General features: G+C 34.7%; 1 protein-coding gene across 1 annotated transcript in view; it reads right to left on the reverse strand.

Annotated features, from left to right (window-relative positions):
• Nucleotides 1-20,345, reverse strand: part of LOC131070149 (kinesin-like protein KIN-7D, mitochondrial) — an 81,865-nt gene that overhangs the window by 731 nt on the left and 60,789 nt on the right. The window contains exons 9-25 of the mRNA XM_058005692.2: nt 18,388-18,455; nt 10,939-10,995; nt 10,708-10,812; nt 9,643-9,747; nt 9,126-9,233; nt 8,856-8,987; nt 8,380-8,562; nt 7,183-7,425; nt 6,434-6,574; nt 6,187-6,312; nt 6,006-6,056; nt 5,703-5,750; nt 5,212-5,409; nt 2,818-3,579; nt 2,356-2,445; nt 1,384-1,534; nt 1,085-1,197 (exon numbers count right to left, since the gene is read on the reverse strand). Of these exons, the coding sequence (XP_057861675.1) occupies nt 1,112-1,197; nt 1,384-1,534; nt 2,356-2,445; nt 2,818-3,579; nt 5,212-5,409; nt 5,703-5,750; nt 6,006-6,056; nt 6,187-6,312; nt 6,434-6,574; nt 7,183-7,425; nt 8,380-8,562; nt 8,856-8,987; nt 9,126-9,233; nt 9,643-9,747; nt 10,708-10,812; nt 10,939-10,995; nt 18,388-18,455 (2,654 nt within the window). The 3' untranslated portion in view covers nt 1,085-1,111. The remainder of the gene's footprint in view (nt 1-1,084; nt 1,198-1,383; nt 1,535-2,355; nt 2,446-2,817; nt 3,580-5,211; nt 5,410-5,702; nt 5,751-6,005; nt 6,057-6,186; nt 6,313-6,433; nt 6,575-7,182; nt 7,426-8,379; nt 8,563-8,855; nt 8,988-9,125; nt 9,234-9,642; nt 9,748-10,707; nt 10,813-10,938; nt 10,996-18,387; nt 18,456-20,345) is intronic.

The following is a 20,345-nucleotide window of genomic DNA, read 5'->3' on the forward strand; positions in this document are numbered from 1 at the left end:
AAACCTAAACCTAAAATTGAAATACAAACAACTCAAAACAAAATAGAAACTTAATTTGCCATTTCCCAACTTGTAGAGAGAAAAACAAAGAAAGAGAACAGCTGTGAAAAGAGAAGAGAACAACAGTGAGAAGAGGGCAAAAGAGTACCAAATCTACATCATTTGAGGTAAGTTCACCATCTATTGTTCATTTTCAAAAATACTTTTGCATTTTATTTTGTTTCTGTCGAAGTTCAAACAATTAGAGAATTTTTGTTTGTTAACTTTTTGTTCTATGTTTGCACTTGCAGTTGTCATTAATTTTCAACAAAGAAAACAGCAATGAGGACAAAAAAAATTCAAATTCACCAAAGAGTCCATAGTGGTAGAAGTGATGTTGGGCGTTCTTTTTTGAGCATAAGTGTTGCAGGGACTATTACTTCAAATAACTAATTTGAACGCCCTTCTAAACTCCTCAAACCTTATACAGAAAGCCGAAATAATTCAACAAAACCTCTTTTACAATTTGTAACAGCCATAGACAAAGGCAAGAAAAAAAATTACGAGGAATAGAGCATGATTATGTCATTTGTGCAATAAGGAAACAGCAATGAGGGCAGAATTCACCATTAGTAGGGGCCTAATTTGGGATTCAGGTCCATTATGACAGTAGTGGAACACTATGAACACTCCACTTTGTATGGTTGCCTACATTCTAAATCTCAAATGGTATGCAACAAAGCCTAAAAGAGTGCCTCCATCCAATAATGAAGGGGTGAAATAAGAGCTCAGAAAGGCCCTTTGAAAGATGTATAGAGATTATAACTTATATAACACAATTGATAGCCTTTGTACATCTACATAGGATTAATAAGAAATTCATTTATCACAGTTGCAGACTCCTCAATGAATCAATGTGCAAAGATTATTTCCTGGACAATTAACAATTACAAATTGAACAATTATATGCATAGGTATGCAAATATTGTGTGACCAAAGAGGACTCTAATACAGGCAAATGGGCAGGAAAAATGAACAAAAGCAGATGGAAAATACTAAAAAAAACGCCAAAGAAATTTTTCTCCAACCCTGAACCATGCAATACCTGAGCTTTTGTGCTGTCTCTTTATAACTAGGAGGTAAACGTAATTATTCTGTCTGTAATCTTAGTTCTGCATAGAGGGCACTCTGTACAAGCTACTGCACAAGTCTTACATACTGCCAAAAAAATACGAAGGTAATTCAGAAAAGGAGCATGCAAATATGAATAAGACAACAACATTGTGCTCATTTAAATTGAGTCAGCCCATAATCCAAACCATATCAATTCATTACCAAAAAAATATGACATGATCATTTGCAATGAAATATGGTTGTGTTGGAATGAATTCTTGCTTCACTCACAGCAGAAATGTCGGCAAGGAATGAGAACAGCTTCTGCTGCAGCTTCAAAACAAACTTTACAAACATGTGCATTACTTTCCTCATCATTTGTACCATTGCAACCACTTGACTCACGCTCTTTTCCCTTCTCTAGCTTCTCCTGCATCCGAGCCTGACAGTTTTGACAATATGCAGGGATCCAAGTCACACTTTGGAGAAAACATTCAATATTCTCTCACTGTTATAAAACAGAGAACTCTGAACCATGTGCTTAGAAAAATGAGCTAGACATTGATGAAAATTTTTCATATGGGTCATCATAAAATTGCTATTCATTTCTGGAACAAGGTGTGATAGGCGGTGAATTCTTTCCACTTAAGCAATTCTATGGAACTATCGACTAAAAAAGACAAAATTCTGAGATTGGTTTCAAAACATTGATAGGTCCATTCAGTTTTATAGAGGAAATTCAACCCATATTTACTTACTTTGAAGACATGGTTCAAACATGGTACTTTCAATTTTTGATGAGGTATAACTGGAACAGAGACTCGGTTTAATATCATCAGACTAAATATTCAAAATGATTCACACAACATATAGATGAACCCACAGACTCGGTTTTTAATCCACCATTATTTATCGCACAGCATTATTCAACATTTGTAAGAACTTTTGAAAAACTGTGGTCGTTTTTCTTCATAAAAAAGCTCATGGGTTTTGATCTAGCATCTTTATGAGGAATCAACTGATTTAGTGCACACTGCTTAGAAAAAAGTTTGTGAACATATTGTTCAAGAAAGAGGCCATTGTTTAACGATAAGATCACATAACATTCTAAATAACCTAGAGAAAATGCTTAAGGGTTAGCAGTTAGCACACATTGGTCTAGTATAGACGCACGCAGAAAGATGAATTTTTGTTTTTAAAAGCAAGCATCTAACATCTACTTCCAAAGTACAAAAAGATCAATTATAAAAACAGGAAAGAGACCTTAGCTTCACAAAGCTTGGTCAATGCCTCAACATGAAGACTTTGAAGATTTTCTAAAGCGGAAAGTTCTAGCCCGTCCAGGTCCTCACTCTGCAATAAAATAAAATTTATGTCATACTTGACAGCAAGAAAGAACTGAATATTTTGATGTCAAAAAAGAAAGTCAAAAAAGAAACATTATTATAATGATTTAACTGATTTGATTGATTCAAAAATAGCATGAAATTAATATACATTCTCAAGCAACTCCAAAAGCAGCTTTGAAGTTGAAAGATTTGCACCTTGTCATTCAATCCAGTCATGCACACGAGTACAAAATGTATACACACAAACACACTGTCAACTACATGTTCTATCAAAAAGAGCTTAAAGATATGACCCACATTATAATATTATATTCTCATATTTATTACAAACACCTCTAAGAGTTTCTAGGACTCCAAGCTGTTCTGAATGGATTACCTTCAGCTGAGCAATTAGTGATGTCATTTCCACGCCTCGTTTCTTTTCAGCTTCAAGAGAAGCCTTTAAACATTCTAACGTATCTGTGTCTTTCTGCTCATCCACTTTAATATCATCTTCTTGAACTTTTAAGCCATCTGCGTTACCAATACTGTTTCTACCATGATCAATATCATCGACAATTCTAGTCTCAGCATTTCTTACTACCTCCTTCTTCAATTTCGCAACAAGAACCCACATGCCAGCTAAGTCATTCTCCAAATCTGTCTCTCTCCTCTTTGCTTCATCAACCTTCTTCTGATACTCTGTTTCAATGAGATCTTTTTCAGCTAAAGCAGCCTCAAGAGCAGCTTCCCTCTCTTTTCTTGCATGTAACTCTCTCTTCATACCCTCTAGATCAAGACTCCATGAATCTACATCATCATAGGCCCCATGGCCAGCCTCATATGTTCTATTTCCAAAACGTGCTTTCCTAATCCTGGCATCAGAACCCTTACGCTGACCATTGCTAAGACCCTGTTTTACTGAGCCCCTAACAGATAGTGTTTCTTGGGCTGTCACCAGTTCTTTTGACAATTTTGCATTTTGGAAAGAAAGCTTGGTAACTTCCTCTGCCAAATTCTTAAGCTCAACTGCTGCAGCTGAGGCCAGCTCTTTTGCATATGATGATTCTTCAGCCAATTTCTGACTTTGAATTTGCAGGCCACCATTTTCTTCATTTAACCTAACATTCTCTTGCATCAATTTATCAATTTCTGCTGCCTGTACTGCAGAAAAGCAAAAGATTAGTTGTTTCTGCAGGGTTAGTCCAAATTAACAATTCCTGCAAATTGGCTAGAAAATTATAAGCTCATGTTTGTATCCTAAAGAAGATATAAAAATGCAAGAAAATAGACCCACCATAAAAGGAAAGAACATTGAAAAATGAATTATATTATTATTGGGAAATACTTAAATTCAGTCCATCTGCCAAAACTTGTATGAAGCACAATTGGAAGTATTTGTAACAGAAAATTCCAAGCTTAATTAAGTATTATATTGTGAGTGTATATGATGTGTCTTTCAGCTGACTTTGAAAAACAGAAATAGGAATGAGGAAATGGAACAATATAATATGAAAGAAAGTCACAGAGCTACTTCCATATACTCATTAACTGAAACCTCAACTGTACAAAAAAATATGTAGCAAAACATCATAAAGTAAGAGCAACTAAAACGTATCAACAAAGAAAACATATTTATGTAGTATAATAATAATGCTTAAGAGGCCTAACAGAACACACTTCACCCCCAACCTTTATGTGCCCTCTCTAATTGATCAGGAACAAATACAGAGTTACACTTGAGCCTTGAGTCTCATCAGATCAAATTCAAAATATCAAAATATAAACACGAAGTATCAATTCCATGTGGAAGAAGTTGGTCATTCCATTCTAGAATACAGACTACAATGAGCTTGTGATACCTGCTATACTTGTCAGAATTAAAATACACTTCTGCATCAGGAAGGCAAAGGCCTGGGCAACACCATCATGCAAGCCTTGTCAATAGGTCTGAACTTGAAGAACATGCAATGCAAAAGGCTTTTTGGAATGGATCATAATATATCTAGTTGTGATCTTAATGATGGAAGAATTAACGGACAAGAATCAAGCATGCCCATTAACAAATTGTGCATAGATAACCTTTGTAGTGGGTTTCAAGCATAAATGGATAGTACCGTGGCTTAAAATTGTTGTCTAACTGTGTTTTAGTGGTTATATGGTCTTTAAATCCTTGTATTGGCAGTATAGTCTGTATGCATTGGTATATAATTGCAATGTCTTTGAATGGACCTCCAATTAAATCTTTTGAAATCATGCTGAACTCTCATATAGCAATTGTTCTCACCCAAAAGAGGAATACCTGCACGACATGCCATAAATCCTCTATCCTACATTGCATGAGGGATATGCTTCAAAACACTATTCAATAGGATCTAAAATACCAGCTTTCCCGCTAAGTGGGCTGATTGTGAAATTAGGTTTTACAAGTAGATATAGGTCTTTCAGCCAAGGTGGACTACTTATTGTAGCAGATTTTCCTAACATCCTATCATGTTGGTTAACACTTACGAGCACTCCAATTAAGTCACTATACTTTAAAGCCATCTATGCCATTCATTATTAATCAGATGAACATACATAAGCCTGAGATTTGACTAGCTCCAGCAATTGGCCTTCCTTAAAGCTCATAAGTATTTATGCAATTCTTTTGGTTACCAAACATCTGTGAACTTGGTTGAAAGTATTGAACTTTGTAACTCAAATGATAACGCCTTTCTCTATTCATTCCTGAAATCAGAGACATTATCCTAAAACAACATAGTACATCAAGAGCTGGCAGAACTACAACCTGAAGGAGAATCTGCCCCTGCAGCTCTTCATCATTTTCTGTCTTCCTGTTCTTGTCTGTAGCCATTTCTCCACTAGTATACCTGTCTGTTGACTCGTCAATAAATCCATTATCACTCTGGCTTGACTTCTTTGCAGCTGATGTGGATTGTTGGCGCAGTAAAAGATTAGCCTCTTGCAGGGCCTTGTTTTCAGACTCCTGCAGCATGGAGAGGTTACCCAGAGCATGATATAACAAAAAAGACCAAATAAGATTAGTACAAAACTTGAGAATTTACAGTGAGAATATATTGAACAGATATCCTTCAATAACATATGGCACTAGAATAGATTAAATTGAGAATGAACAGCAACTAAGTAGATTCGAGAATGAGGATATCATGCAAAGTCTTCTTGAATAAAAAGCTATGTAAAACTTTAGAATGTTTAATGCAATTTTCCATCTATACAAGTGTATTACATAGAAATAGAAATGAGAATTAAGATTCAAACCTTCACTTGCAGCTGTTCCTGGAGTATACGGTTGTCAGCAGACTTTATCTGCACCCATGTGTACCCTCAGCATGGATTAAAGCTTCCTTTTTATAAAGAAAGAAAAAGACTTATACAGCTAAATCAAGATATTTTGGTGTAAACGTTCACAGTAATATGTTAGAAAGGAATAACTTGGAATGAACTCAAAATAGTAGATTTGTATTTTGAATGACACAAAAATTTTCCAGCATACCATATACATGGAAGCAGAGACTAGCATATATCAGGTTGATACTATAAAAATTCAGATGTTTGATTTACCTCTAACTCAAATGCTTTTTCGTTGTACTGGCTCATTAACTTTGCTATTGTCTGCATACCAAAAATTTTACAGGAATTGTTAATAAAGATCAACCAAATAGAAGGGTATATGTAGGAATGCTGTGGTAAATAGGTATACAAAACATGCCTACAAATGCTGAAAAACAGTAAAAAGGATTACTTGTTGCATTTCCATTGGTGATGCATTATTTGCTGCTGCTATGCTGCTTCCCGTTATTCGCTGCTCCAATATTTTCATTTGTAGTTTCTTTTCTTCAATCTCGTTTTCCAATTTTTGCATTTGTGCCTTATATAACAAATGAACAATTAGTGTGTAGGTACAAAATATTAAAACCTTTTACAAACTGCACAGAAAAACTGCAGTAGTATGGACTTGAATTTGAACAACAACAACAACAGAAGCATACTTGAAGTTTGTTGTCCTCTGGATTGTTTGCAGCTTGTTCAGAGAGACGTTTGAGTGAACTTGTACCAAAAGCAACCTCACCAGCCAGCATCTTTACTTGCTCTGTGAGAAGATCCATTTGATCCACCATGGTTGTACCAGTCTACACTCAAACAGGCAAGATATTAATGTGCTTGATGGAAATTTGAGTAAATTTGTCTTAGCAAACACATCTACTAATGCAACACATTTACAACTTGAAAACCTTCAAGTTGAAGTACAGCTAATCAAAAAAAAAATTACATGAAAAAGAAAAAACAATCAAAATATAACTCTATATAAGCATACATTCACTTCAGTAAATGCCTCTATACAAAGATGTCAGGAAACACATTTATTCTTGCAAAGATATATTACAATTTCAATACATTCTGGTATATAATCTAATAGGTAAAATAGTTCCTGCATAGTACCAAAGGAAATCAATTCAGATAATAACATATATGGCTAGAACAATAAATCCAAATGTGATGATAATATTACAAATGACTAACAAAACAAGTTAAACTATCCAAATAAGAATGAATCAAATATTCTTTAGGCACAGTGCTTACATTAATTTATTTCGAATGAGAAACACCAAGAAGATAAGCTTCATGTTTATGCTACTTCATCAATAAAGAAAGACCAGGATTTACTCCAGTTTAAAAATAAAAAGTTGCACCAGTTAAATCCCCTATTTAAAGGTTAAAACATATGTGGATTACTTACAGGAGGAGGCTTTCGTCCGCGTACAGTCCCACTGAAAAGATCACCAGCTTGTGTGGAGTCTGCAAATGTGTCAATTGAGGGAAACTGTTCATCGCCTCTTTTGTTTAATGACTTTCGACTCCCAGATTTTATTTCAGTTGCCAGGTCCAATGGAATTGTTGAATTAGCAGAAGCAGCAGATCCATTTGAAGAGGTCTCATTCTCAGGACATGCTGCTGAACTTTCCAGTAGTGGATCTAGCTTCTGAGAAAGAAAAAATATATTAATGTTTACAAATGATTAAAGTAGATCAATGTGACCCGAAAGTTACAATAGAGGAGAACAAGCAGAAGAATGGTAAACTGAAAATAATTAAACCCCCTAAACCACAGCATCTAAGTGAGTTTAGCCAAGTAAGGAAGGGCGCAGTGAAGATATGAATCATGAAGCTTGGGAAGATCAAAGCATGCCACCAAAGATTATAAAAACAATACTATAGCAAAACCTTATGGAGTAAACCCATTGCCACAGAGAGACAGTGCTTTAGTAGCATTTTGTTTCCTTCCATGTCATGGCTTTTGCTAAAATAGTTATAATTCCACTGAACCTAAATGCAATGATCTGTGAGAATATTTTAATCAAGGAAATGTAGTTTTTGTTCATATTTTTTACCATAAAACAACATGCCCTACCTGAGCATTCACTTAGCACAGTTACTAGAACTCCACTAAAATCTAAGTTCCTAATATTTGCTACTTTCTTCTGAGCTCAACGAGTCACTTGTAAATTTCCCTTCCAATCAGTTGTTAATCATATAGAATATATATTGTTAGAATCAACAAGAGGATGGACTAATCTTTAATGAACAACATTAATAATAATTTTCATGAACAGTACAATTCAAATTATCTTCCCAATACAATGGAATATTTCTTCCTTTCTAACTTATTTTATAATGTCCTTTATCACTCATTGTCATCACAGAGATATGTATGTTGCAAATCTGTAAACTACTTCGACCAGAAAAACAATGTACACATATGCATTTCTACAATTCACGCACATGAGTTAAATGTACATTTTTTATATTGAAATCTGCAAATTGTTCCCTTCGAACAACTAATCTATAAAAATACAAGCATAGCTTTGTCAGAAATTTGACTTATCGCATCAGTTGAAGCATCTAAAATTTGCAGGGCTTGAATAAATTGTAATTACATCATCTTCACCAAAAGAATGCCTGCGCTGATGACCAGGGATGTCTGAAAGATTTGTAGGAATTGCATTCTTTGTAGATACTAAGATCAGCTTGGTCAGTCTCTGGATTCTACTCATAAGTGCTGCCTTAGCTTGCTCCTCTTCTTCTAGCCTTGACTGCATTTTGACTTGACCAGCTTCAAGCTGTTCACAGTTTTCAACTTTCAGACTCATTACCAATAGTATATATTTACCGGTAAATATATAGTCACAATGAAAAAATCCATGGTCTTCCAAATTATTTCATTATTTAAGTTTGGTTTCCCCTCTCATGGATAAGAACTTCCAGCATATAAATTATAAAGAAAAAATCGGAAACACAATTCATAATCATTGATTACCATAAAAAAAAAAAATTGGATCACAGAAATATAACACAAAAATGCAATGCACAAGACATCCCGATATAGAGGGAAATGTGAGACAGAGGAAAGGACCTGTTGCCTTAATGTCATAAGCTCCTCCTGGCTAGTTGTCACAATAATACCCCTCCTTAATTGATCAAGTTCATTCTTCAGACTCGAAATTTCCTTTTGGTACTTTTTTATCAATGACTTTTCATCAATGATCTTCACAGGCAAGGAAACTCTCAGCTTTATCCACAAAAGAAATATAAAAGTACAAGAATTTCCAAAATCTTAGATGTTAATCTAGTACCTATGCTTGTCATTTTTCTACTTAACTCTATAAGTAATAGAAATACAAACCTTATTTGGTGCAGCACGAATTTCAACTCGTTTGGCTCTCTGTGCAAACTTTAAGGTGTTGTGGGTCTCCTCCATATTACTGGATGCTGGTGTGATTGTACATATAAGCTGTAAACATCAGTTTTTCCATACATTAACTGAATAGGTCAGTCACACCAGTGCCTATTTAAGAAACCAAGAACTATACTGCAAAAGAATGTAGTATGTACAAACAGCTTTTGTATGTATGCACTTAAAAAAACCAACTTTTTTCCCTTAAAGCATATAATATCCACTTCATTTCCCTTTGGAGATATTTTAAGAGTGATTTGGCAGTAAAACACGATAACACAGCTCAAGGTGTGCATTACAAGAAACCAAAAAAAAAGAAGTATCCTCTACACATGCCAAAGTGATGTAGATCTGATTTTGTAACATGGAAAGCATGGTTCAAAAACTGAAATTGGACAGCTTTTCAAGCATGCCTATGATTTGAATAAAATGGCTGCTAATGACATAATGGGAAAGGCACACATACCGATACATGCCCATGCCCACTCAATGAAGACTGCAAAAGTCGAGTTAGTTTAGAATCACGGTAAGGTACATGTGAAGCCTTTCCTTCACTCAGTTTTCCAATTACCTGCATAACATATCACATATCCAGTTTTCAACAAGATAAGTGCATAAGAAACTTGATATATCATATTTCATGAATCTAGTCAACGCATGAAATTGAAACTTTCTAATGCCCACTAAAAATATTAATAGAATTTAATTTTATTACTACAATAAAATTTGCTTACACAAATTGAATGGATACAGTCACAGAAAATTAGGATAACATCATGTCACAAGAAATTGATGTGTAACATTTCAATAATCACATTCAACAATCTTAAAACATGAGTAGATTCATATTTCAAGCTTTTGTCTCAACATTAGCCAGTTGACTGTCCACCATTCAAGATATATTATCGCAAGATGTTCCTGATCTTTCCAAGAAAATATTGAAAACAAATTACAAGGCCATTTAAAATGATACATGTTGACCTTATCTCCAGATTACATGGACCTGTTCTAGAAAAAAATCTGCCCGTTATTTTTTCTTGTACACCATTGCAGACATCCCGAGAATAAATTGCCTATTTGCCACAAAATACAGCAATTTATTCTGGACTAGCTTATCTATTGACTCTCCATATGTCATCCATATAATCTTGTGGATTATTTCCAAGGCCCTTCATCCAAGGAATCACTCCTCACTTCTCACCCCACAATAGCATATGCTGCTCCAATGTGCATTATAAGAAGCATTTCATTTTCTGTTGCCCTCTAATTTGAGACATTTGAGAAATTCTCTATAGACCTCACCTCATGGCACAATGACTTATATGTACATTTTCTACTTTTAAAATTTCTACCTTGCAAGGCTTAGAAGGACTTCCACAAAAATAAACCGAAATATAACGCATCATTCTAGAAATTGAATGAACTAACTAAGCATGATTTTAATTGACTTATCCATAAGATGTAAGTTATTGTGATCTTCTTATGCATAATAACCATAATAAAAGTGTTCTTCAAAAAGTAGCACATATACCGTTCCAAGAGTTAGCAGACTTTTATTGATGTAAGAACCTTCCTTCCTCCTCAGACCAGTTGTCTCTGTCTTTGAGCTTTCAGATCCTGCTAAATCAATTAAATTCTGTACCATGCAAGAGAACCAGGATTGTTATATATTTCAAATGTTCAAGATATAAATACCAAAATGTTGAATGCAAGACAGAAATTATTTTATAAAAGGCCATTTAGTACAAAAATATGATCTTACAAGTTGAGATAATGTGACTTCATCATAACCACTACCATGCGCACTGCTTTCAACTGTCTGAAATAACAAGTCAATAAATAGATCTCACATGAATTGCATAAAAAGAGATGACAGCATTTCAAATACATGACAACGAACATGTAAATATATCATAGATACAAAAGCATACAAAACATGTAGCTTGTTAATGCCTATATCTAAGAATGATCAGCAACAAATGTTAATGTACATGATAGATGATGAAAACATAAAAAAGAGTATTTTTTTTATTGTACTTGTATTTTATCTAGTTACTTACAGTTCAATTATCAATAAAAAGTAACAACAACATTAAACCATAAACAAGCAATGAAGACACCACCACCTCCCATCTACCCATGCCCCACAAAACTACAATTTTCTAAAACCTGAAAGTGCCAACTTAAATAATAATAAAATGGATAGCACGAGATAAAGATTGCATCTCATATTAGGCAACTGAAAACATAACTAGAACTTTGATTTCCCCAAGTCAGAACATAAATGTCTATTTCCTTGAAGCACTAACATTTCACCAATGTTGTGTAGAAATGATTATAGTATCGGATACAGATTAGATTTGGCAAATTTTCAAGACCACTTAATACGGAAATGGCTAGATATGGAAATTATATGAATACACATATTTATAGATCTAAAGTGAACGCATAACATTAAATATATTTTTAGTTGCTAAATTGTGATCACGGGGATCACTCCCTTTGAATTAAATCTTGAAAGAGATTACAACATGCTGCCCCTCCTAAGGAAGGCAAAAAATTAGAAAAAATCCCTTCATAATGGTGAACAACAAAAACTTACAATATAGAAGCAAGGCCAATAAAGACAAAATGGACTTTTTTAAAATATTTCTAGGGACTATGCTATATAAACACCAATACAAAATAGTAATCATCAATACCAAGTGCCAACCCAAAAGCATCATGGAGCATATTCATCATCCTCTTAAAGCATGGAAAACCTCCAATCGGTCTTCTTGGTAGAAGTAACCCTGTTGTGTTGCACACACACACTCTGTCTCTGACAGGGACCCCTCTCCTTTGCTAGCTTCGCTAGTGTTTTGAAGCAATTTTGTCCTTTTGAAAGGAGACGGAGTGGTCTTGTATCAAATCGATCTCCTAAGGATTGAGAGAAGTATAAATCCTAGGCCAAAGCGCATCCTCCAAGCATAGAGAACCAGAATAGAAGAATAGGGCTTCAGTTAGAATCTTAGGCCAAAGCGCATCCTGTTCAATCTCTTCCCTGGATTTCCCTACAATACTGTAGTAACCCATAACTAAAACTTATGTGTGCTGGTCACTCAAATGATGCAACTGGAGTTCTCTAGATATTTAATTCAAACCCCAATAGGATGGCAGGAAACCGCTCTAATACCACTATAATATCCCTTGTTCTTGTATGTCTAAAAATGTGCTTATGAGACACAAGTAATATCGTCAAACACTTCACGGACAGCCTTCCAGCTTGCTGGTCTAAAATATCTGTCTGATACTTTCTTATTAAAATGACTATAGATGGCTCCCAAGGCTTAAGAATCAACACTTTAATGCATTAATTGACACTTGGATCCTTAAGCAATGCATAGAGATGAATTTACAATGTTAAATATGCACCTACAGCTGACTGTATTTATATCAAACAGTTGGCAAAACTTTGTAACAATGATCAAAAGATGCACACAATTACTCCTTTATTTCATAAGACAATAGTGTCATTACATAGCTCACACGTGTTCAAAAACATAGCGACTTATTAATGAACACTCAGAATTTTCTGAGAACATTAGGCAGCCATGAAAGTCTGCATACAACATGAGATTACAAGGAGTAATGAAGTTTTAAAGGAACCTGTCAAAGCTCGCCTAGCCTTGCCACTGAAGAAGCAAGCAATATCGTTGATCAAGGAGTCTTCAATCTGCTGATCGAACCTTGTCTTCAGAATTTGTCCTTGCTGTAGTAGAGTGGTCAGATAATGATTACAGCCTGTTGATAGTCTCCGATCTTTCCCCCAAAAGATTGCCTTGACCTCTCCAATGTAGCACTACTCCTCAAAATGATGATTGATACCAATATAGGGAGTTCTAAACCAAAATCGAATATGATGCTGACTGCTACGAATTTGTCTTGGACTGAATAGTCACTGATTTCTCCACAATACACCTTCAAAATCTCTTCAAAGGAATCGCCCCTCTTCACCAATATTTCTGCTGACCTCTTGAGGAGGGTTTAATGCCTTGGTGATGATGCATAAACCAAATTGTGGTTTTTGGAGCAGGGAATATGACTTAGTTTCAGAATTATATGGGCTTCGAACTTCACCTTAACTTCTCCAAAATGCACCAATGTAAATCATCCTTCCTCCTAGATGCTAGCGCTGCCCTCCAAATATTAATATGATGTATTAGCAATGAATAGGGAGAAAAATCGTGGCAGTTAGAGGTCTGAAGCAATTTGTCTCAGATCTGATAGAACCACTTGCAAACTCCACCAAAAACTCCCAAAAATGCTCCTACAAAATCGTCTTATTTCCTTCCAAAATGCTGGCACAAAATATCATCAAATACTATGAGTCTAAATGTAACTTCAGATTATTCACCATGGATAATGCTGTAACTCTGTGAGCTCCAATGTGAAAGACTGAGGTGTCCTTCACTCCCAAAGCAATCCTTCGGAGGATCTCTCACCCCCTTAGTTATGCAAATCAAAGGGAGGTATCATTCCCAATGATCAAATCTGCAGATGCCCTAGGCTCCAAAATATCAACTCAAGAGGAGATAACAAATAACCGATGCCAATTAATGAGCCACATCCCCCCTTTTATCCTTTTCCTCACAAGGATCGGTCAGCTTCTAGAAGCTTCTTTTTAATAAAATAATATTTTACATTATTTTTTATAAGGGACTTATTAATTATTTTAATTTTGTACTTAGTCACTTTATTAATTTAATAAAATATAAAGTCGTCTCACGTATGTTTTTAAATAAATATAATGAGACAACTTATATAATATTAAATTAAATAATTTCCCCTTATTTCTCCAACAAACAAATAAAAACAACTCCGGGCCAAAACGGGGACATTACAGATTAAATGTCAAAATTACTCTCTCAAAGTGGGATAGGATAGGTTGTATGGGTTGATGAATCTTTTGATGGATATGAAGAATAGGAGTGAACAATGATGTGTGTTCAAGTGGAAATGAGTGTGATGGTAATCGAATAAGAAGGGCATTTGAAATACTAGCCCTAGAAACCCTTGAGATAATAAAGCTCTTTTTGTCCTTGCAAGTCCATACCACCAATAGAGCAACAAAAGAGGAAATCCAGGACACAAGTTGAAGATATGATCATGATGAAGCAATTTCCAGAAAATAAGCTCGGAGGCAAAGGAACCAAGGTTGATGGATCACGTGAGAGAGCTAATCATTTGAGGACTTCAAGATATGATTTCCAAGCATGCTAGAAGATTACCAAGACGGAAACAGGAAATATAAGATAAAAATTCTGAAGGTGATGTCTTTTTGAAGAAGATTAAGGATAGCATGCTCACAAAAATGAAGAATTTTGTAGACACATGGAAGTATCAACAGAGTTGTGCCAATGAAGAATATGTTGTTAAGAAAGGCAAAGTAAGAAGATGAAACACCACTATCATAGTCTAGAGGGTATCTTTTCCAAATTTCTAGAAAACAGCTTCGAGCTACAAAGGTGCTACAAGGAGCACACAAAAATAGAGAAGGAATAGCTGGAGATGGCAAGAATATGATTTATTGTAAAATGACAACTTTTGGACCCAATTTAATACAATACAAGAAAGGCCAAAAGTTAGTTATTTATCCAGTTGCCAATTTTGCCTTTTTGTGACAAAAGCTATTATTTTGCCAAGCTGTAATTTTGTCTGGTAGTGAGAGTAGTTGGAAAGTAGTTTAAAGCAGTTGAAAGTTGTTGGGATCATTAACTAAAGTTGTTAAGGTTTCTAGAGGGTAGATCTAGGCCATTGAATGGATTAAATCTTGGCCATTAATTCAAAAAGTAAAATCTATAAAAGGCCAGTGCCTCTCTCATTGTGAAAGTTAGCATGTAGAAGTTAAGGTTAGAAATTAGAAGTAGAAGTAGCCAGCAAGTAGAATTAGAGTAGAATAGGAAATGTTGAACAGACATTGTTGTATAAGCAATTGAAGCAAATGAATAAGCATTGAAGTATGGTGTTTTACTGGTTGTCCTCTCTTGGTTTGCATGGTTTCTTTCATCAAAGAAGTTTAAGTATAGTGATTTTATTGGTGAAGTGTGAGGGTATTTGATCGATTTCCAGTTCATACCATTAGAGATTTATTGATTGTAAATCTTTGTGCATGGTTAGTCTGAGCCCATCATTGTTATTAGTTCAATTATGAATTTTTATTTAAGTTGCACCAAAATTGGGTACTTAATGTATGTTCATGGTCTGAAAATCTTTTCATTTTCCTTTGGAGATTGCACTATTTCTGTGGTGTTGTGAGTTTACCTCTGGCTAAGCAAGAATCAGTTTTATGTGAAGTCTGTCTACCTATAGCACCAACCATTACCATCATTGTCCCTGGATTCTCTAAACCCTATTCTTTTGCCCTTTATTTTAATCAATTTAAGAAGTAAAGCATCAATCAAATTGCCATATCAGATGCAAACCATCTTGGCAGATGAGTAAGTCCCTTTTCATTACCAGTAAATCGCATCATCACTGAGTTATCCTAATTTTAGTCAAGACCTAACACTAGAAACCTTGAGGTTATCTTGTTTGGGCATTTAAAATAGCATACAAGATTTCCTTATTCAAGAGAGAATAGGATATACTTTGTGTATTTTATTTTGTGTTGACGGAAATGCAAACCTCCCCATCAACAAACCCCAATATCACATTTAAAAAATTCAATGGCAAGACACACCTTATTCCTTAATTCCACCTCTAAACAACCATTGGAAGGGATGATGAAGGAGATCCCAACACCCATTACAATCCCAACACTTATTCACAAGGTGTCATTCGACAAAGGGAAGCCCAAGCTTGGAATAGCATCTACAAGAACGATTTCCAAGCCACCACACAAGAGTTATTTGGTAGAGACATCACAGTTGCCCTTACTATTTCCTTTCACTCAATAGAATCCAACAACATACCAACAAACATTTAAGCCATATCAATGTTTACTCCATATCTATGCATTGTTGTCATGAACTCATCGCCCAACACCATTTTGATTGCATGTATCATGTCCTTGTCTTAAGTCTTGAACTCCTTTTTCAAGCAAGTGTCTATTATTCACGATAATTTGCGTAGCTTAAATAAAAAAGTTCCCCATCTCTAAATTAATTATCTTGTGCATTACAAATAGAAGTGATTGCAACTAAACCAATTTGCAATCCCATTGCATGCTTGAGTCAACTTTTGCATGATATATACATTCGCTATCTATATATACATCTATCATCTACTGCACCCAATTGATCCATGTAAGATGCATAGCAATTTATAATTGTCTTCCTTAGCACATGATACTTTAGATATGATTTAGTTTAAACATGTTATCAAAGAATTTCGAAGCCCTCGCGTCATTATGAATGATGCACTCCTCTTTCTTATCAATAGTATAGAAAATTTAGCAAAAGCATCCAATATAAGCCAACATTTCTGCATGATGTTAGCAATTTTCCAATTTGGAGAGCCCTACTTTTGAACTATGTTAATGGTCACCATTGAGTCACCTTAAACTTGCACAAAACAAAAAACATTTTTTTACATACTTGTAAGCCTATGCTTCAACTTCATTGTTGGTTCCATCTTTCATTTTTTTGAGGTTGTACCAATGAGTCTACACCTAATGCAGCCAACACCTAATGATCCTTGATTGTTTCATGTAGCCCCATCAAAATTCATCCTCAATCCAATCGGTGGGGGAATCCAATTGATTCATGTACGAGGATAATAAGTAGAGTTAATTCCACTAATCCATTGAATGAGGGATTTTGGCTTTTGTATTTTTAGTTTATAGTATTTATTTTATTAAATTATACTCGTATAGCTATAAAGTTTAAGTGTATGTCTAGATGTGTGTGTGTCTGAACAATTTCTTTTCTTTTCTTTTTTTGAAATTTTTTTATGATTTCTCATAACCCTAAAAACATAAGGCACAAAAGAATATTGTGACATATCTAAACATATTGCATATGTTCTAAATGAGGGCTTGTGTATCAATATGTATAGATGGAATATCCATTATATAACTAGGAGTATTATACTTGTATCTCATACACATTCTTGGCAAGGGAGAGGAAGCATTCGGCAACTCTAATTTTTTTATATTACAATACGAAGTTATAAATAAGAGAAATCTCAAATCAATATAGCTTTGTTAATTTTATTGGACACCCTATAGCAATTTCAAAAAAAAAAGTCAATTTCAATATAGTGCAAAGCTACTATTGTTCAAAGTTCACTTACTTGCTTAAAGAACTAATGCCATTCATGTATAATATGTCCAAACTTACCAGTGCTTCACATCTAATTCATCAATCTACTTTTTTTCAATAACTATTACCTTTGCAATGGCAAAATGCATAAAATAAGCACCTTGATTAGTCAAGTGGTATATCAAACAAAAAAATTGAACTCAAGAAGGTGTCATTGAAGGAATGTCATTGGCAAAGAATGCTTATTCACACGACCAAGGTGAGAGAAGATGGTAAAAATAATAAATTCACATGATCAAAAAGAGATATTAGTGGCATTATCAAATGGGTCATGTAGCAAAGGGTTTTCATGGCTAGCAAAAGTCAAGGTACACAATAGGAGGAAAATTTCTTACAAAATGATTGTATTCACATGATCTAGGTTTTATAGATGACAATCATGAGTAATTTACGTGATTGGCAACAATCGTGACGACAAAACACAACAAAATGTCCGATCTAGAAATACAAATAAGTGGCAATGACCTCTAATCTACTCCACCAAAGGATTAGCACCAACAAAGAGACCATGTTTGCATGGCAAAGCATAGAAATGTTGGTTGTCTTTTTTAATTGCACGACTAAAGGTAAAATTGTTGGCAAACATCTATATTACATAGGATTAGGTATAAGGTATTGGTAAATAAATCTATTCCATGTGATTTGCTCCTTATATGTTGGTGAAGGTCACAAATTTATGCAGCAAAGGCGAGAAGTTGGAATTAATCATGAAATTGCCCCTTACATCTTGTTCAATCAACCAAAACAAGGAAAATCATGCCTATTCTAAGGTTCGTACATGTCCAAGTTCAATAACAAGAAACCATTATGATTATATTATGCATACGAATACCAAAAAAATCAATTTCAGAAATTAAATGCAAATAAGGATATTTAACAGCACAAACTGCACTTTTGAAAGATCATACCAGAGTAAAAATTGTGTGGCTCCGACTGCTAAACAGGTTGAAATTGTTTGATCCCACATGGCGGTGCTCTGTTCAGATTCATCAGTTCAAATCAGAAAGCAACAAGTTATATCTTATCAGTTATAGGGAAAAAGTTGCATATAAAAAAAACTTTTGCCTTTTGCACATTCAATTGTTAATGGACTGCATGAATGGGATATCTGAAATGAAACTAGATGGGATTGAAGCTCTATTTATGATATGACTTGCACGGGAATTAATACCCACACTGCCTAGTAATAATTCCAAACAGCATTTGTTATTTTAGATATCATGGCACTTGATTTGGAAGATTAATGATTTCTCCATTCATAATAAGGGGAGAATGTTTGAGGCAGCAAAGGGAACCATCTGACAAGGTGTCCTTCAGCACTACGCCTGGCCACTTTACCCCTCCTACTATTATAAACACATCCCTTCTCAGACAGTTTTCAATACTCTTAAGTTGTTTCTTCACCTTCTTTGTAATCTATTTTATATGTTCATAACATCACCACAGGAACCTCTAAAAATTTCCTCAACAAGTAAATATCAAAGAGGAGCCTAAGGAATGCATTTAAAGTTGACAAGGATCTTTCTGGTTTAGCTAATCAAAAAATGCTACTGGTTCTGCAGGTTTGGGAAACACGGGGAATGTAAAAAAAGAGCCTTTATTCTAGTCACCTTCATGAAGAAATTGGCTGAGGTTGTTTCTGATATATTATTGTTGGAATGTGTGGTAGGATAAGTAAGCTAGTTTGGGAAACTATTGGATTCTATGTTGGAAAATATCGCTCATGCTCACTTGGCAGTTGCAGACCAAAGCATTATCAAAGAGTAGATAAATATGGCAATTTTGCGATAGGACAGAGTCAACCAGTTTCTGTGTAGTCTGCACCACTTTATAAGAAAAAAAATTATTGTGGAGGACGAACACCCCATCTTGTGCAGTAACAATGCCAAGCCAATGCTGAAATAAATTTCAGAAAAGATTAATGATATGAAAACAAAAATAACGTTGAGTAAACGGTCTATAGAAGTGAAAGAATGCCACACTGAGGATGAAGATTTTACAAGATAATGTGCAGAGAGGATTGACGTACAAAAGAAAAGTTGGCTGGAGGTGCAACCTAAGCTGGAATGTCCGTAGCAGGAGCTCATGGAACTTAGGAAAGGATCCTGTCAATGCATTGGGCTAGACTTACATAAATTTTCTCTGTTGTGCTGCTTTTTAGCTCACTAGTTTTAAACTGATATTGTTAACTGTTGTACCAGCTGTATGCCTAAAATCTGTATATGATTTTTAGTAACAGTTAGCCTAATGCATTTTCAATTGGCCGATTTGGAGAGAATGTGCTTTAAAAAAGATGAAAAAATCAGAAAAATGGTTAAGAATATCGATGGTTATTGCTTTTCAATCAACCAAGCAATCCAGAATATTACTTTAATTAGCATATGGTTTCAGCTTTGAAGTTTGGGAAAAGTTCCTTAATTTAGGAGTGGGGAACCTTTGATAACCCCTATTTTGCTATATATTTACACAAAAAATTTCAATCCTTGAGGAAGGGTATTGAAATGAAATCACTAAAAAGAAATAGAAAAAAATATATATTTTTCTCAAGTAGAGTAATATGGTTTATTAAATTTTTACACTAATAATAGAATAGAATAAAACTGTACAGAGTGAGTTCCCTTGATAGTGAACGCAGCATATATGCTCAAAAATGAAGTTCCAAGTGTTTGAATTCTGAGGGAAGTAATGTTGCACACCTCAAACCATATACAATAAATGGAAAAAACAATCCCCTCCGTAGAATTCTCAAGTAAGAGAGCCATATAAACCAGATTGGTGTCTCTATTGGCAGTGAGCTATCTTTACCTTTGCTAGTGATTTTTTTTGGTAGGTACTCAAACAACTATCATACAAAGTTAACACCTAT

Source organism: Cryptomeria japonica, chromosome 1 (genome assembly GCF_030272615.1).
Source record: "Cryptomeria japonica chromosome 1, Sugi_1.0, whole genome shotgun sequence".
In the NCBI taxonomy this organism is placed as follows: Eukaryota; Viridiplantae; Streptophyta; class Pinopsida; order Cupressales; family Cupressaceae; genus Cryptomeria; species Cryptomeria japonica.